Source organism: Passer domesticus, unplaced genomic scaffold (assembly GCF_036417665.1).
Source record: "Passer domesticus isolate bPasDom1 unplaced genomic scaffold, bPasDom1.hap1 HAP1_SCAFFOLD_138, whole genome shotgun sequence".
NCBI classification, from domain to species: Eukaryota; Metazoa; Chordata; class Aves; order Passeriformes; family Passeridae; genus Passer; species Passer domesticus.
In genome coordinates this window covers 16,941-32,647 of record NW_026989929.1, presented here as the reverse complement: position 1 = coordinate 32,647, position 15,707 = coordinate 16,941, and the positions used below count along the sequence as shown (strand labels likewise).

Below are 15,707 nucleotides of genomic sequence, written 5' to 3'. Positions count from 1 at the left end.
GCTGGGTCTGGGGGCGCTCCGGGGACAGCGAGGGGACAGAGGGACCCCGGCACCGGGAGCCCCCCAACTCCCGGGCACGGGGACCCTCCCGAGCCTCTGCTCCTGGGCACGGAGACCCCCTGCTCTCCCTTCTCCGCCACCGGGACCCCCTGTGCCCCCTTACCCCGAACCGGGACCCCCGACCCGCCCGTTCCCGGGCACGGGCGCCCTCGGCAGCCGCTGTTTGCTGGCACTGCGAGCCTCCTGCACAGCCCGGACCCCCCTTCTCTTCTCTCGGGGCACCCCTGGAACCTCCTCCAGCCTTCCATTATGGACCCCTTGAAGCTCCCGCTCGCCCCCCACGGGACCCCCGGCAGCCCCCAGTGCGCTCCGCTCGCCGAACCCCAAACCCGGGGGCTGCTCTGGCTGCTGCCAGCCTGGAGGGCACCCTGAGCCCCGCGGAGCACAGCGATGGGGGATGGAGCCAAGCCGCACCTCGAGATTGGCAGATTGCATTCTTAGCACAGAGCAGGAGCCGGGGGGTCCCCAAGGCCGGGGGTCCCAGAGGCCGGGGGTCCCAAAGGCCGGGGGTCCCCAAGGCTGGGGGGGTTCCACAAAAGGCTGGGGGTCCCCAAAGGCCGGGGGTCCCAGAAGCCGGGGGTCCCAAAAGGCCGGGGGGGTCCCCAAAGGGCGGGGGTCCCGAAGGCCGAGGCTCCCAAAAGGCCGGGGGGGTCCCCAGAGGTCGGGGGTCCCCAAAAGCCGGGGGGGTCCCCAAAGACCGGAGGGGTCCCCAAAGGCCGGGGTTCCCAGAAGCCGGGGGTCCCAAAAGGCCGGGGGGGTCCCCAAAGGGCGGGGGTCCCAAAAGGCCGGGGGGGTCCCCAAAGGGCGGGGGTCCCGAAGGCCGGGGGTCCCCAGAGGTCGGGGGGGGTCCCCAAAGACCGGAGGGGTCCCCGAGGCCGGGGGTCCCCAGAGGTCGGGGGTCCCCAAGGCCGGGGGTCCCCAAGGCCGGGGGTCCCCGAGGCCGGGGGTCCCCAAGGCCGGGGGTCCCCGAGGCCGCTCCCCGCTCCCCCAGCAGCCGAGCTTTGCCCGACCGGGAGATTTTAAGGAGCGAAGGCGCCGGCGCTCATTGGCTCCAGGCGGCAGAACTTGTGATTAATGAACACCGCGGCTCCCGCCGCTGCCTCCCCTCCCAGCGAACCGTCCGGGGCAGCTCTTCCCTCCCGGGCCGCGCTGCGGGGCCGGGGCCGGGCCGGGAGCGCTGGCTCGGGGCCGGCGGAGCCCGCGCTGCCATCTCCCGCTGCCGCCGCCTCCTCGTCCTCAGGAGCGGCCCAGCCCGAGCGCTCGGAGCTGCCAACATCGCCCGACAGCGACGGGGACAGCGACGGGGACAGGGACGGGGACAGGGACGGTGACGGTGACGGTGACGGTGACGGTGACGGTGACGGTGACAGCGCAGACCCAACCCACACCCCTCCCCGCACAGCCCAGCCTGGCCCAGCGGGGTCCCCAAAACCCCCCGGTCCCTGTCACTCCTGGGGGCCTCTGTCCCCCCAGTGCTCCCAGTATCCCCCCCCCGCAGTGCTCCCAGTATCCTCCCAGTGCTCCCAGAATCCCCTCCCAGTGCTCCCAGTATCCCCCCCAGTGCCCCCAGTATCCCCCCAGTGCCCCCAGTATCCCCCCAATGCTCCCAGTATCCCCCCCAGTGCTCCCAGTGCCCGCCCAGTGCCCCCAGTATCCCCCCAGTGCCCCCAGTATCCCCCCAGTGCTCCCAGTATCCCCTCCCAGTGCTGCCAGTATCCCCCCAGTGCCCCCAGTTTCCCCCCAGTGCCCCCAGTATCCCCCCAGTGCTCCCAGTATCCCCCCCCCAGTGCTCCCAGTATCCCATGTGCCACGCCCAGTGTCCCCAGTATGACCAGTTCCCCCCAGTGCTCCCAGTATCCCTTTCCAGTGACCCCCCCAGTACTCCCACGTCCCTCCCAGTTCCCCCAAGATCTCCCCCAGTGCCCCCCCCCAGTGCTCCCAGTGCCCCCCCAGTGCTCCCAGTATCCCCCGTGTCCCTCCCAGTCCCCCCAGTGCTCCCAGTAACCCTTTCCCAGTCCCCCCAGTCCCCCCAGTACTCCCAGTAACCCTTTCCCAGTCCCCCCAGTCCCCCCAGTGCTCCCAGTAACCCTTCCCAGTTCCCCCAGTCCCCCCAGTACCTGGCTGCTCCCGGGCTGGGGGGCGGCGCTGGGGCCGGGGGGGGCCCGGGGGGCTGCGGGGGGAGGGGCAGAGATCAGAGGGGGAGGGGGAGGGGGAGGGGGAGGGGGAGGTCCCACCCCAAACTGGGAGAGTGGGGGAGGGACTCGGAGGATTTTGGGGGGGTCTCGGTTAAAGGGGAATTGGGGGGTGAATTTTGGGGGTCTGGGGGGGTTGGGGGGTCCTGGGGCGGTTGGGGAGGGCAAAGGGGGAGTTTTGGGGGAGTCCCGGCCCTGGGGGGTCTGGGGGGGGCGGGGCCCAGGGATGGGGTTTGGGGGAGCTGGGGATTGTTCTGGGGAGGGGGGCAATTTTGGGGGGGTTATTTTGGGGAGGGGGATTCTTTGGGGGGTGGGGATTATTTCGGGGAGCTCTTTTGGGATGGGGATTTTGGGGGGATATTTGGGGGAATGGATTATTTTAGGGAGGGGGATATTTTGGGGGAGTGGGGATTATTTGGGGTGGGGGATGGTTGGGAGTTACTTTGGGGACTGGGGATTATTTGGGGAGGGGGATTATGTTGAGGGCATTATTTTGGGGGGCCAGGGATGACTTTGGGGGGTCCCTCACCTGTCCGGCCGTGCACGAGCCAGAGCCCCCCCGCCAGCGCCGCCCCCACCACGAAGGCACCGAAGGAAACGGCGGCCACGGCCCCGGGGGGCACGGGGGGGGCTGGGGGGGCAGCGTCAGCCCCCCAATGCCGTGACCCCCCAAATCGGGGAGCCGGGATCCCCCAAACTCGCCCCTAAACCCCCCCCGGGGCCAGAGACCCCCGAATTCCCCCCTAACGCCCCCCAAAGGACTCCGGGGTTCGGGACCCCCCAAAAAGGAAACCAGAGCCCCGAGACCCCCCCCCCCCCCAGCCCCCCAAAATCCCCCAGGAAAGACCCAACGATCCGGGATGCCCCCAAGTCCCACCCCCCAAAGGGACTGAGCAGTTCGGGACCCCCCCGCAGCCCCCCAAAGCCCCCCCAAGGGGTCCGGGAACCCCCAAAATCCCCCCTCCCCCAAAAGGGACCCAGGAGTTGGGGACCCCTCCCCCAAAAAGAGCCGGGGGTCTCCTCCCCATCCCCCATCCCCCCCGGGAAGAACCGAGGGCTCCGGGACCCCCCCAAAAGGACAATCAGGGCTCCGGGACCCCCAAAATTCCCCAGTCCCGGGGGTCCCGGTGCCCCCCCCCCATTCCCGGCACTCACCCGCGGGGGGGTCCCGGGGCCGCTCCGGGGGTGGGGGCGGGGGGCGCAGGAGGGGCGGGGGCGGCGGGAGCGGCAGCGGGGGGAGCCCCGGGGGGGCACCTGGGGGTGAGGGGCGGTTATTGGGGGGCACCGGGAGCGGGGGGTCCCTCCTGCCCGCGGGGGGGGGGATTTGGGGCGTTCCGGTTGTGGGGGTGGTCCCGGTTTGGGGAGGGGTCCCGGCTTGGGAAGGGGTCCCGGTTGTGCGGGTGGTGTCCCTTGGTCTCTGCCAGGGGGTCCCGGATCACGGGCGGTCCCCAGGGGGGTCTCGGTTGGGGGTCCCGGGGGGTTTGGGGGGTGGGTCCCCGCCCGGGGGTCTCGTGGGGGTGGTCCCAGTTGGGGGTCCCGGGGTTGGAGCGGAGTTCGGGGTCCGGGGGGCCCGAGGGGGGGGTCCCGGGGGTGTCCCCGCCCGGGGGTCCCGTACCGGGCGCGGGGGGTGGCGGGTGTCCCCAGTGTCACCACGATCGGGCGGGTCACGGTGCGCAGCGCGCGCCCGGGGACGGGGCTGGGTTAACGGGGGGGGGGGGGGGCGGGGGGCGACACCTCCAGAGCGACACAGACACCCCGGTGTCCCTGTACCCCCGGTGTCCCTGTCCCCCCCCGATGTCCCTTTCCCACCCCCCCCGGTGTCCCTGTGCCCTCCCCGGTGTCCCTGTGACCCCCCGGTGTCCCTTTCCCACCCCCCCCGGTGTCCCTGTCCCCCCCCCGATGTCCCTTTCCCACTCCACCCCCCCCCCCCCCCGGTGTCCCTGTGCCCTCCCCCGTGTCCCTGTGCTCCCCCGATGTCCTTTTCCCCCTCCCCGGTGTCCCTGTGCCCTCCCCCGGTGTCCCTGTGTCGTCACCCCCCCCGTATCCCCATGCCCCCCCAGACACAGGTGGTGGCTCCAAGAACTGGTGTCACCTTTATTGGTTCCTGTCCGTGACCATCCCCACGGTGGCCCTGACCCCGTGGTGGCCCTGACTGTCCCCATGGCGACCCTGACTGTCCCCATGGCGACCCCGGCCACCCCCTCCATGGCCCTGGCTCTCCTCTGGTCCCTTTGGTGGCCCTGGTCACCTCTGTGGTGGCCGCAGTGCCACCATGGTGCTGGTGGCCCCATGGTGGCTGTGGCTGTCCCCTGGCTCTTCCTGTGGTGGCCCTGTCCATCCTGGTGGTAGCCCTTGGTGGCCCTGGCTGTCCCCCACGGCGGTGGTGGCCATCCCCTGACTCCCTGTGGTGGCCCCGGCCACCTCCTGGCTCTTGCTGTGCTGGCCCTGTGGTGGCCTCGTGGTGGCCCTCTGGCCATCCCCATGGTGACCCTGTGGTGACCGTCCGGTGGCCCTGGGTGACCCTTGATGGCCCTGGCCGTCTCCTTGGTGGCCACAGTGACCCTGTGGTGGCCCTGCGTGGCCCCTGATGGTCCCGTCGCTGGCCCTGGGTGACCCACAGTGGCCCCAGTAGCCCATGGTGGCCCTTGGTGGCCCCGCGTCCCCTCCGGCTCCGGTTTCGTTGGTTTGATGCACTCGACCCAAAGTTGGTTTGGCAGAATTTGGGGGGGGGGGAGGGGGGGGGAGGGGAGGGACCCCCAAACCCGGGGGGGACCCCAAGATGCAGGGGTGGGGGGAAGGGGGTGTTCCCCTCTGCACCCCCCAATTTGGGGTCCCCGAGGAAGTTTTGGGGTCCCCCTATGCTAAAGGAGGGGAACCCCAAAAGTTGGGGAGGGGCTGGACACCCCCCCGTGTGTCCCCAAAACCCTTGAGGGGGTCTGGGGGGGTTCCCACAATCCGGGGGGTCCCTGATACTGGGGGTTCGCAAAACACAGGGGGCCCCCAAAGATAGGGGACTCCAAATACTGGGGGGGGGTCCCCAAATTTGGGGGCATCCCCAATACCCTGGGAGGGGTCCCTGGACCCCAGGAGGGGGTGCCCAAGCTCTGGAGGGGGGGGTCTCCAAAGTGTGGGGGAACCTCAGTCCTGGGGGGGTCCCCAAGTTCCCTGTGGATCCCCAGAACTTGGGGGTCCCCGTTACCCGGGGGGGTCCCCAAAATGTGGGCAGGGTCTCAACACCCCAGTAAGGATCCTGAAGCCCTGGGTGGTGTCTCCAGATTGTGGGGTCCCATCAGTCTTGGGGGGGTCCCAGAACTGTTAACGGGTCCCCATTGCCCACCCCCCCCCCGACTTTGGGGGCCCCCCCATCCCTATGTACAGCGTGGCGAGGCCTCCCCCGGCTGGGGGGGGTTGTGCTTCCGGGAGGGCCCCGCTGGGGTTGGGGGGACCCCCGGAGAGGGGGGGTGGTTTTGGGGGCCCCCCGTGCCTCAGTTTCCCGGTTGGGGGGGGGGAGGGGAGGGCTGGTCCATTTACATCTATATTACAAGGAAAATGTGTCTCTTTGTGGGGGGTCCCCATTTTGAGGGGGGTCCCTGCTGTGGGGGGGACACCTCAGTTTGCGGGGTGTTAGTGCCTCGCCCCCCGGCTCGGTGCTGCCGAGGCCATAGGGGCCCCCCCGGGATGGCTTCTGGGGGGGCCCTCAGAATGTGGCTGAGGGATCCTCCCAAAGCACCCCCATGCCGGGGCGGGGGCACGAGGGGGGGCCCCGTGCAAGGTCCGGGTGCAAAGTCCTGGTGCGAGGTCCTGGTGTGAGGGGGGACACAGCCGAGCGAGGTCCCCAGGCAAGGTCCGCACGTGTGGCACCACGTGGATCCCCGGGCGAGGTCCCCACGTGTGGCGCCAGATGGATCCTCGGGTGACACTGGGTGGATCCTTGCGTGAGGTCCCCACGTGTGGCGCCACATGGATCCTCGGGTGACACTGGGTGGATCCTTGCGTGAGGTCCCCACGTGTGGCGCCAGATCCTTGTGCAAGGCCCTTGTGCAAAGCCAGGTCTTCGTGTGACACCGCGGCCTGGTGCCACTGCGGCTCCTGGTGTGACACCGCGGCCTGGTGCCACCGCGGCTTCTCGTGCAAGGCCGGGCCCTGGGAAGGGCTGTCCCCTCTGGCGGCGGCCATGTCCTCGTGCCAGGCCTGCTCGTTGCTCAGTGCTGCCTCCTCACGCAGGGTGGGGGTCCTTGAGTGCCACCGGACCCTCGTGCGAGGCCACCCCTCCCCGTGAGGACGAGGCCTTGTGCGAGGGGGCTGCAGCTCAGGACCGGACCCCCATGCGAGGCCGGACCCTGCTGTGAGGAGGGGTCTTTGCTCGGGGCCAGACCCCCCCGCGTGCCCCCGGAGCCTCGAGCAGGGGAGGGTCCCCGTGCGAGCCCGGTCCCGCATGTCCCCCCAGGCTGCGTCCCCGCTCAAGGCCGGACCCCCTGGCAAGGGGGTGTCCCGCAGTGACCCCGTGCCCCCCGCGCGCCCCCGACCCCCGGCGTGAGGGGGGGGTCCCGCGTGGCGCCCCTCCCGGGGGTCTCACAGGCTGGTCACCAGCTGCATCTGCCCGTCGGGCTCGGCCCCCCCCGCGCCCCCCTCGGGCCCCCCGAAGGTCTCGGGGCTGTGCCGGCGGTTGGGGGGGGGGTGCGCGGGGGGGCCCCCCCAGGTAGGGGGGCGCGGGGGGCGGGGGGTCCCTCGGGGCTGCTGTCGGGGTAGTCCCGCGGCGGGGGGGGGGTGCCGGGGGTCGCGGGGGGGGGTCGGGGGGGGGCCCCAGCCCGCCCGGCCCCCCCCGCGCCAGCTCCTGGTAGAGCAGCCCCAGCTCGGGGGCGCCGGGAGGGGGCTCGGCGGGGGGCGGGGGGGGGCGGCGGGGGGGGGCGGCGGCGGCGGGGGCGGCCCCCCGTGCGCGGAGCCCCCTCCCCGCAGGTTGTTGTGCACCAGCTCTGAGATGATCATCTTCTCCAGCGCCGCTGCGTCCGGGGGGGCCCCCGGGCAGCCCCCCCGGCCCGGGGCCACCCCCCCGGGCCCCCCCTCGGGGCCCCCCCGCAGGCTGTAGCTGTTGTTGAAGTTGCCATTGAGGGGCAGCGGCTCCGGGGGCTCCCGGGGGGGCTCTGCGGGGACAGGGGGCGTCAGCCCTGGGGAGGGGGTGTCCGTGGGGGGGTGGGGGTCAGTGGGGGGGTCTGGGGGGTCATTGAGGGGCTTGGGGGATCAGTGGGGGGGTCTGGGGGATCATTGAGGGGCTTGGGAGATCAGTGGGGGGGTCTGGGGAGTCATAGGGGGTCTGGGGGATCAGTGGGGGGGTCTGGGGAGTCATAGGGGGTCTGGGGGGGTCATTGGTAGGTCAGTTGGGGGGTCTAGGTGGTCACTGGGGGGGTCACTGGGGGGTTATTGGTTGTGTTGGGGGGGTCATTGGTGGTCTTGGAGGGTCAGTTGGGGGGGTGCAGGGGGGATCATTCTGTAGGGCTGGGGAGACACAGGGGGAGTTGGGGTTGCTATGGAAGGTTTGGGGGCGTCTGGGGGATTGGGGCAGGTTTGGAGGAGTCTGTGGGGGGGTCTGAGGAATTGGGGCAGGGTTTGGGGGGTCAGTGGGTGGGTCTGGGTGATTGGGGCAGGGTTTGGGGGGTCAGTTAAGGGATCTGGGGGCTAAAGGGGGTTGGGGGAGTCACTGAGAGAGTCTGGAGGGCCATAAGGGGTTTGGGGGGGTCTGGGGGGGAGGGGGGTTCGGTGGGGGGTGTAGGGGGCAAATGGGGGGCTGGGAGCACAAGGAGGGGCACGGAGGGGTCATGGGGCGGCACTTACTGGTGTCACGGAAGCTCCCTGGGGACAGAGACAGCACTTAGGGGGGGTCCTCATCCTCCCCGGACCCCCCAATTTCCCCCCAATCTGCCCCAGCACCCTCTGTCACCCCACATGTGGGACATCTGGGGACACTGGGGGGAATTTGGGGGTCCCAGGGGGGCTGTGTGGGGTCAGGACTCACCTGTCCCCCTCTGTGAGGTTGTGGGGGAGTTTGGGGGGGCCCAGGTGGTGGGGGCAGTTGGGGGGAGTGGGAAAAACCTCCCACTCCCACTCCCACCCAGGGGCTGAAACAGTGGAGGATGCAGCAGCCAGGAGCCCCCAAACCCCCCATCCCCCTTGGGGCAGGGGCTGTGGGGATTTTGGGGGGATCCAGGGTGGGGTGGGGGTATTTTGTGGGACCAACTGCCCCCCCCCATGTGACACTGGGGTGCTCAGGGTGGGAGCATCCAGGACCCCCCAAGCCCCCCCTGAACCCACCCGGGGGGTGCTGAGGAAGAAAGGATTTGGGGGAGGGTCCTGGGGGGTCCCGAGGGTTCGGGGGCAGTTTGGGGGGGTCGTGCCCCCCCATACCCACCTGGGGCAGTGAAGGCAGGGGGGGAGGCGGGGGTGAAGCCCCCCCCCTCGGCCAGGAGGGTGTTGTAGGGGCTGGACCCCCCCCGCGGCGGCAGCACCGGGTTGGGCAGGAGGTGCGACCCTGCGGAGAGGGAGAGGGGTCACACACGGGGGGCTGGGGGCTCTGGGGGTCCCAAGAGTGTCCTGGAGGGCTCTGAGTGGAGTCTGGGGGATCAGAGGGGTCTTTGGGGACCCCAGGACCTGTGGGGGATCAGAGGGGTCCCAGAGGATCTGGGGGGGACCCAAAGGCATCCCAGAGGGGATTTGGGGTCCCAGGGGGTCCCGGGGAGGGGATGGGGAGTCTCAGGGGTCTGAGGTGGATCCGAGGCATCTCAGGGGGTCTGGAAAGGGGTCCTGGGTGGTCCCTGGGGGTCTGAGGGGGCCCAGAGGGATCTTTGGGGTCCCATGGCGGTTTTTGGGAGGGGTCTCACTCCATTCAGGGTGGAGGGTGATCTCTGGGGTCTCTGGGGAGGGGTCTTACCTGTGCTGAGGGTGGAGGGTGGTTTCTGGGGTCTCTTGGGAGGGGCTCACCTCCATTCAGGGTAGGGGGGGGTTCAGAGGTGTTTTTTGGGGGTGTCTCACCTCGGTTCAAGGTTGGGGTGCTGTTCAGGTCCCCCCCCATAAAACTGGACTCCGTCTGTTTCCGGACCGTGTCGTTCCACATCCTCCGGATCCGGCTCTGGGAGCACAACGGTGGGGCTGGCACCCCCAGAACCCCCCAAAAACCACCCCAGAACCCCCCAGACACCCCGGAACACCTCCGAGGTGTCCCCACATCCAGCACCCACAGCCTGGCGGGGTCTGAGGGAGGTTTTGGGTCCAGAGGGTAACACGGGGATCTTAGGGTGCCACAGGTAGATCTGGGGGGTCTGGAGGGGGCCCACGTGCGTCTGGGGGATGGTCTGGGTCTGTCACGGGGGATTTGAGGGTCTGGAGGGATTTGAGGGTGCCATGGGGAGGATCCTGGGTGTGGAATTGGTTTGGGGGCTTTGGGCTTTTGGGGTGAGGGGTTATTTAGAGGGGGGGTTGGGGGCCCCAACCTGGGTGCTGCTGTACTGCTGGGCATGAGTATGGGGGGATTATCTGGGGGGCTTTGGGGGGTCAGAGAGCTCTGAGGTGTCTGGGGTCTGTGTGACTGACAGACAGAACTAGAGTGATTGACATGTGGCCTCTGTGATTGACAGGCAGGAATAAAAGTGATTGACAGGCAAGATCAGCCCCTCAGAGTGATTGACAGGCAGGATCAGCCCCTCAGAGTGATTGACAGGCCCCAAGAGGGATGAGGGAAGTGTGGCAGCCCCAGGATTAAAGCAGAGGAGGAAAAGGGCAAGGAAAAGTGGTGGGAAAAGTATTTAAAACCTGAGGGGAAAAGGGTAGAGAAAGGGAGGGGAAAGGGATGGGAAATGTGAGCGGAAAAGAGAGGGAAATGTGAGGGGAAAGGGGAAATATGAGGGGGGAAAGAGCAGGAAATACGAGGGGGAAATAGGCAGGAAATGTGAAGGGAAATGGGTGGGAAATGTGAGGGGAGAAAAGGGCAGGAAAAATGGGTGGAAAATGTGAGGGAGAAAAGGGCAGGAAATGAGAATAACAGAAGGAAATGTGCAGTGAAAAGCGTGAGAAATATGAGGGGAAAACAGTGAGAAATATGAAGGGGGAAAAGGGTGGGAAAAGTGAGGGGGAAGGGCAGGAAATGTGATGGGGAAAAGGCAGGAAAGGTAAGGGGAAAATGATGGAAAACATGAGGGGAAAAAGGTGGGAGAAGTGAGAGGAAAAAGTGGTGGGAAATGTGAAGGGAATAAGAGCAGGAAACGTAGGTGAAAAGGGTGGGAAACGTGAGGGGAAATCAGTGGGAAATATGAGGAGGGAAAGGACTTGAAACATGAGGCAAAAAGGGCTGGAAGCGTGAGAGGAAAAGGGTGACAAAAGGGTGGGAAACGAGAGGATTTCTCCCATTGAGCGGTGAGGGAAAAAGGGAGGAAGAAAGGAGTGGAATCATGAGGGCAAAAAGGTGGGAAATATGAGGGGAGAAAGGGTGGGAAATGTAAAGGGAATAAGAGTAGGAAATGTGCCGTGAAAAGGGTGGGAAACATGAGGAGAAAACAGTGGGAAACACGAGGGAAAAAGGGGTGGCAAACCTGAGGGGAAAAAACGGTGGGAAAGGTAAGAGAAAAAATGGCAGGAAATGTGAGGGGAGTAAAAGGTGGGGAAAGTGAGTGGGAAAAGGGTGGAAAATGTGAGGGGGGAAAGGGCAGGAAATGTGAAGGGAAAAGGGCAGGAAATGTGAGGGGAATAAGAGCAGGAAACGTGAGGTGTAAAGGGTGGGAAACGTGAGGGGGAAACAGTGGGAAACGTGAGGGGAAAAAGGTGGGAAACGTGAGGGGAAAAGGGCAGGAAAAGTGAGGGAGAAAAGGGAGGGAAACATAAGGGGGAAAGAGGTGGAAAATGTAAAAGAAAAAGGTGGCAAACCTGAGGGGGAAAACGGGTGGGAAAGGTAAGAGAAAAATGGTGGGAAACATGAGGGGAGAAAAAGGTGGGGAAAGTGAGTGGGAAAAGGGTGGAAAATGTGAGGGGGAAAAGGGCAGGAAATGTGAGAGGAAAAGGGCAGGAAATGTGAAGGGAATAAGAGCAGGAAATGTGAGGAGAAAAGGGAAGGAAACATAAGGGGGAAAAGAGGTGGAAAACATAAAAGGAAAAGGGTGGCAAACCTGAGGGGAAAAAAGGGTGGGAAAGGTAAGGGAAGAAATGGTGGGAAATGTGAGGGGAGAAAAAGGTGGGAAAAGAGTGGGAAATGTGAGGGGGAAACAATGGGAAATGTGAGGGAAAAAAGGTGGGAAACGTGAGGGGAAAAGGGCAGGAAAAGTGAGGGACAAAAAGGAGGGAAACATAAGAGGGAAAGAGGTGGAAAATGTAAAAGGAAAAGGGTGGCAAACCTGAGGGGGAAAAAAGGGTGGGAAAGGTAAGGGAAGAAATGGTGGGAAATGTGAGGGGAGAAAAGGGCAGGAAATGTGAGGGGGAAAGGGTGGGAAATGTGAGGGGGGAAAGGGCAGGAAATGTGAGGGGGAAAGGGTGGGAAAGTGAGAGGAAAAAGTAGTGGGAAATGTGAGGGGAAAAGGGCGGGAAACATGAGAGGGGAAAAGGGGTGGCAAACCTGAGGGGGAAAAAAGGGTGGAAAACATGAGGGGAGAAAAGGATGGGAAAAGTGAGTGGGAAAAGGGTTGAAGATGTGAGGGGAAAAGGTGGGAAATGTGAGGGGGAAAGGGCAGGAAAGCGAGGGGGGGAAAGGGTGGGAAACGTGAGGGGAAAATGGTGGGAAATGTGAGGGGAAAAAGGTGGGAAATGTGGTGGGGGGAAAGGGCAGGAAAAGTGAGGGGGGAAAGGGAGGGAAACATGAGGGGGAAAGAGGTGGAAAACGTAAAAGGAAAAGGGTGGCAAACCTTAGGGGAAAAAAAGGGTGGGAAAGGTAAGGGAAGAAATGGTGGGAAATGTGAGGGGAGAAAAAGGTGGGAAAGGTGAGTGGAAAAAGGGTGGGAAATGTGAGGGGAAAAGGGTGAGAAAGTGAGAGGAAAAAGTAGTGGGAAACGTGAAGGGAAAAGGGCAGGAAATGTTAAAGGAATAAAAGCAGGAAACATGAGGTGAAAAGAGTGGGAAACGTGAGGGTAAAACTGGGAAATGTGAGGGGAAAAATGTGGGAACGTGAGGGGAAAAGGGCAGGAAAAGTCAGGGGGAAAAGGTAGGGAAACATGAGGGGGAAAGTGGTGGGAAATCTGAGGGGAAAAAAAGTGGGAAATATGAGAGGAAAGGGTGGGAAAAAGAAAAGAAAAAAAGAGCTGGGATTGACATGGGGAATATGAAATAGAGAAGGGTGGGAAAGGTGAGAAGAGTGGGAAATGAAAGAGAAAAGATTTTAAAAGGGCAGAAAATGTGAGGAGAAAAAGGGGTGGAGAAGGGAAGAAAAAGCACATGAAAAGAAAAAAATAGAGAGTTGGAAATGTGAGTAAGAAAAAAGGAGAAAAAAACAGAAGAAATAGGGGTTGGAAATCCCATAAACCCTCTCAGAGATCTTCCCCAGTCCCATATGGGGTCTCTGGGTGGGTGTTAATGGGATTGGGGTGTCTCTGGCGGGTGTCTGAGATGGGGTTGGGGTCTCTGGAATGGGATGGGACTTCCTGGGGGGGTCTTGGGGTGGGGGTTCTGTGAGATTTAGGGGTGGCCTCTGGGAGAGTGTCTATGGGATTGTCTGTGGGATTTGGGGTTTTTCAGAGCTATGGGCCCCTATCTCTGTGAGAGATCCCTCAAAGACCCACCGTCCTGCTGGGGGGGATTTTTGGGGCTCCCCACCTGGATGCTGCTGTAGTACCAGGGGGATGTTCGAGGGTTTTTTTGTGTGAGTCAAGGGGGTTTTTTGGGGGTCCCCACCTGGGTACCACTGTAATACTAGGGCTGGGGTTTAGGGGGAGAGTTTTGGGGTGGTTCTGAGGTGGTTTTGGGGTGGTTTTGAGGTCCCCACCTGGGTGCCACTGTAGTACTGGGGGTGGGTGGGATTTAGGGGGAGGTTTTTGGATGATTTTGGGGTTTTTTTGGGGTTCCCACCTGGGTGCCATTGTAGTACTGGGGGTGGGGTTTAGGGGGAAGTTTTTGGGGTGATTTTGGGGTTTTTGGGCGTTCTGACCTGGGTGCCATTGTAGTACCGGGGGTGGGGTTTAGGGGGAGGTTTTTGGGATGATTTTGGGGTGGTTTAGGGTGGGTTTGGGGTGGTTTTGGGTCCCCACCTGGGTGCCGCTGTAGTACCGGGGGTGGGCGCGGGCGGCCGAGGGTTTGAGGGCGCCCAGGGAGGTGCCGGGGGGGCCCCTGAGGCAACACCCCGAGTGCCGCAGGCACTTGCTGAGCTCCCGGTGCACCTGTGACACACCAGAAACACCAGTAACACACCAGTAACACACCAGTAAAACCCAGTAATACAAGTAACATGCCGGTAACACACCAGTAACACACAGTAACGCGCCAGTAACATCCAGTAATACCAGTAACACACCAGTAACACACCAGTAACACCAGTAACACACCAGTAACACCAGTAACACCCCAGTAACACCAGTAACACCAGTAACACACCAGCCACACCTAGTAACACCTAATAACACCCAGTAACACTCAGTAACATCCCAGTAACACCAGTAACACACCAGTAACTCCCAGCAACACCCAGTAACACACAGTAACACACAGTAACACCAGTAACACACCAGTAACACCAGTGACACCCAGTAACAGCCCAGTAACACCCCAGTAACAGCCCAGTGACCCCCAGTAACACCCAGTCCTCCCATGCATCTGGGAGGGACCAGGGAGGCGGGGTTAATACCCACCAGCTCACCCCAGTAACCCCCAGTAACCTCCCAGTGCCCCCAGTGCCAGATGCTTCCTGAGCTCCTGGTGCAACTGGGTGCCCACCAGTAACAACCCAGTACCCCCCCCATTACTGTCCCAGTGCCTCCCCAGTCCCTCCCAGTGGCCTCCCAGTGCCCTTGTTCATGATCTCTGGAGGTCCCACTCTCCCAGTTCCCCCCAGTCCATCCCAGTGCCCTTCATTCATGCTCTCTGAGGATCCCAGTCTCTCCCAGTGCCCCCCCAAATCTTTTTCTGGAGGGCGCAGTGGAAGAGGAAGATGAAGGTGCCCATGTGGTGTCCTCCCAGTCCCTGCATTCCTAATCTCTGGGTGTCCCACTATCTCCCAGTGCCTCCCAGTGCGTCCTCAGTCCCTCCCAGTTCCTCCCTGTGACCCCCAGTCTCCCCCAGACTCTCCCTCCTCCTTCTTCTGGAGGGCTCAGTGGAAGAGGAAGATGAAGGTACTTGACCGAAGTCCCCCCTGTGCCCTCCCACTGTCCCTTACCCATGATCTCAGGGTGCCCCAGTCCCTCCCAGTTTCTCCCAGTGCCCCCAGTGCCCCCCGCACCTTCTTCTGGAGGGCGCAGTAGAAGAGGAAGATGAAGGTACTCAACTGATGTCCCCTCTGTGTCCTTCCCCTGTCCCTCACCCATGATCTCTGTGTATCCCAGCCCATCCCAGTGCCCTCCCAGCACCTCCCAGTCCCTCCCAGTGCCCCCCGCACCTTCTTCTGGAGGGCGCAGTGGAAGAGGAAGATGAAGGTGCCCTGCAGGGCGTTGCAGGCCGTGAACAGCGACGCCGTCAGCACAGACTCGCGGGTGACGAAGAGGAGCCCGAAGGCCCAGGTGAGCCCCAGCAGCAGCAGCAGCGCGATGGCCCCCAGCGCCCACGACCTGCGGGGCACCCCGGTCAGCTGGGGGCACTGGGATGGACTGGGAGGGACTGGGGAGCACTGGGAGGGACTGGGGAGTGGTGGGGCACCCAGAGATCCTGAGTGAGGGGACTGGGACGGCACTGGAGGGCATTGGAAGGCACTGGAAGAGGACTGCAAGGTGCTGGGAGACACTGGGGGGACACTGGGAGGATACTGGAGGGACTGGAGCGCAGTGGCAGGGCACTGAAGGGCACTGGGAAGGACTGGGAGGGTACTGGGAGACACTGGGGGTACACTGGGAGGGTACTGGAAGGGACTGGAGGGCAGTGGGAGGCACTGGGGGCATTGAGAGGGTACTGGAAGGGACTGGAGCGCAGTGGCAGGACACTGAAGGGCACTGGGAAGGACTGGGAGGGTACTGGGATGCCCAGCACCCACAGCCAGGGAGCTCTAGGGGAGTGGACCCCATTTTGGGGTCCCTCCCTGCCCTGTTTGGGGTCCTGTTTGGGATGCACTCATTCAGGGGTCCCGCTTGGGTTCCCCCTGTTCAGGATCTCATTTGGGGCCCCCTGAACTCAGGGGTCTCATTTGGGGTCCCCCATTTGTAGGTGCCCTTTGGGGGTCCCATCTGGGGTCCCTCCTGTCTCTTCAGGTCCCCCAGTTCAGGGGTCCTGTTTGGGGTCCATCCCTCCCTGTTTGGAGCCTCCCCCAGTTCAGGGGTCCCGTTTTGGGTTCCCCTCTGTGGGATCCTGTTT

At 64.0% G+C, this 15,707-nt stretch overlaps 2 protein-coding genes across 2 annotated transcripts in view; both read right to left on the bottom strand.

The window, feature by feature from the left end:
• Nucleotides 1–943: 943 nt before the first annotated feature.
• LOC135291856 (uncharacterized) lies at nucleotides 944–6,428 on the bottom strand. Its single transcript, XM_064406112.1, has 5 exons — nucleotides 6,260–6,428; nucleotides 3,408–3,556; nucleotides 2,782–2,883; nucleotides 2,178–2,230; nucleotides 944–1,326 (listed from the first exon to the last, which is right to left on the bottom strand). Exons 1-5 carry the CDS (start codon nucleotides 6,426–6,428, stop codon nucleotides 1,080–1,082), a joined length of 720 nt encoding a protein of 239 aa, XP_064262182.1. The 3' UTR covers nucleotides 944–1,079.
• LOC135291855 (adhesion G protein-coupled receptor L1-like) overlaps nucleotides 4,327–15,707 on the bottom strand; it is a gene marked incomplete at its 5' end in the record, with an annotated part of 28,161 nt that continues 16,780 nt past the window's right edge. The window contains 6 exons of the mRNA XM_064406110.1: nucleotides 4,327–7,393; nucleotides 8,082–8,099; nucleotides 8,656–8,775; nucleotides 9,276–9,372; nucleotides 13,463–13,591; nucleotides 14,803–14,971. Coding sequence (XP_064262180.1) covers nucleotides 6,825–7,393; nucleotides 8,082–8,099; nucleotides 8,656–8,775; nucleotides 9,276–9,372; nucleotides 13,463–13,591; nucleotides 14,803–14,971 — 1,102 coding nt within the window. The remainder of the gene's footprint in view (nucleotides 7,394–8,081; nucleotides 8,100–8,655; nucleotides 8,776–9,275; nucleotides 9,373–13,462; nucleotides 13,592–14,802; nucleotides 14,972–15,707) is intronic.

Bases quoted from the DNA above. Each gene is read 5' to 3' on its own strand.
- LOC135291856 (XM_064406112.1), bottom strand. From the start codon at position 6,428: ATGGCCGCCGCCAGAGGGGACAGCCCTTCCCAGGGCCCGGCCTTGCAC. The intron at 2,884-3,407 runs GTGAGTGCCGGG...CTGCCCCCCCAG, and splicing joins GCCCCGGGACCCCCCCGCGG to CCCCCCCCGTGCCCCCCGGG. The intron at 2,231-2,781 runs GTGAGGGACCCC...CTCCCCCCGCAG, and splicing joins GCTCGTGCACGGCCGGACAG to CCCCCCGGGCCCCCCCCGGC.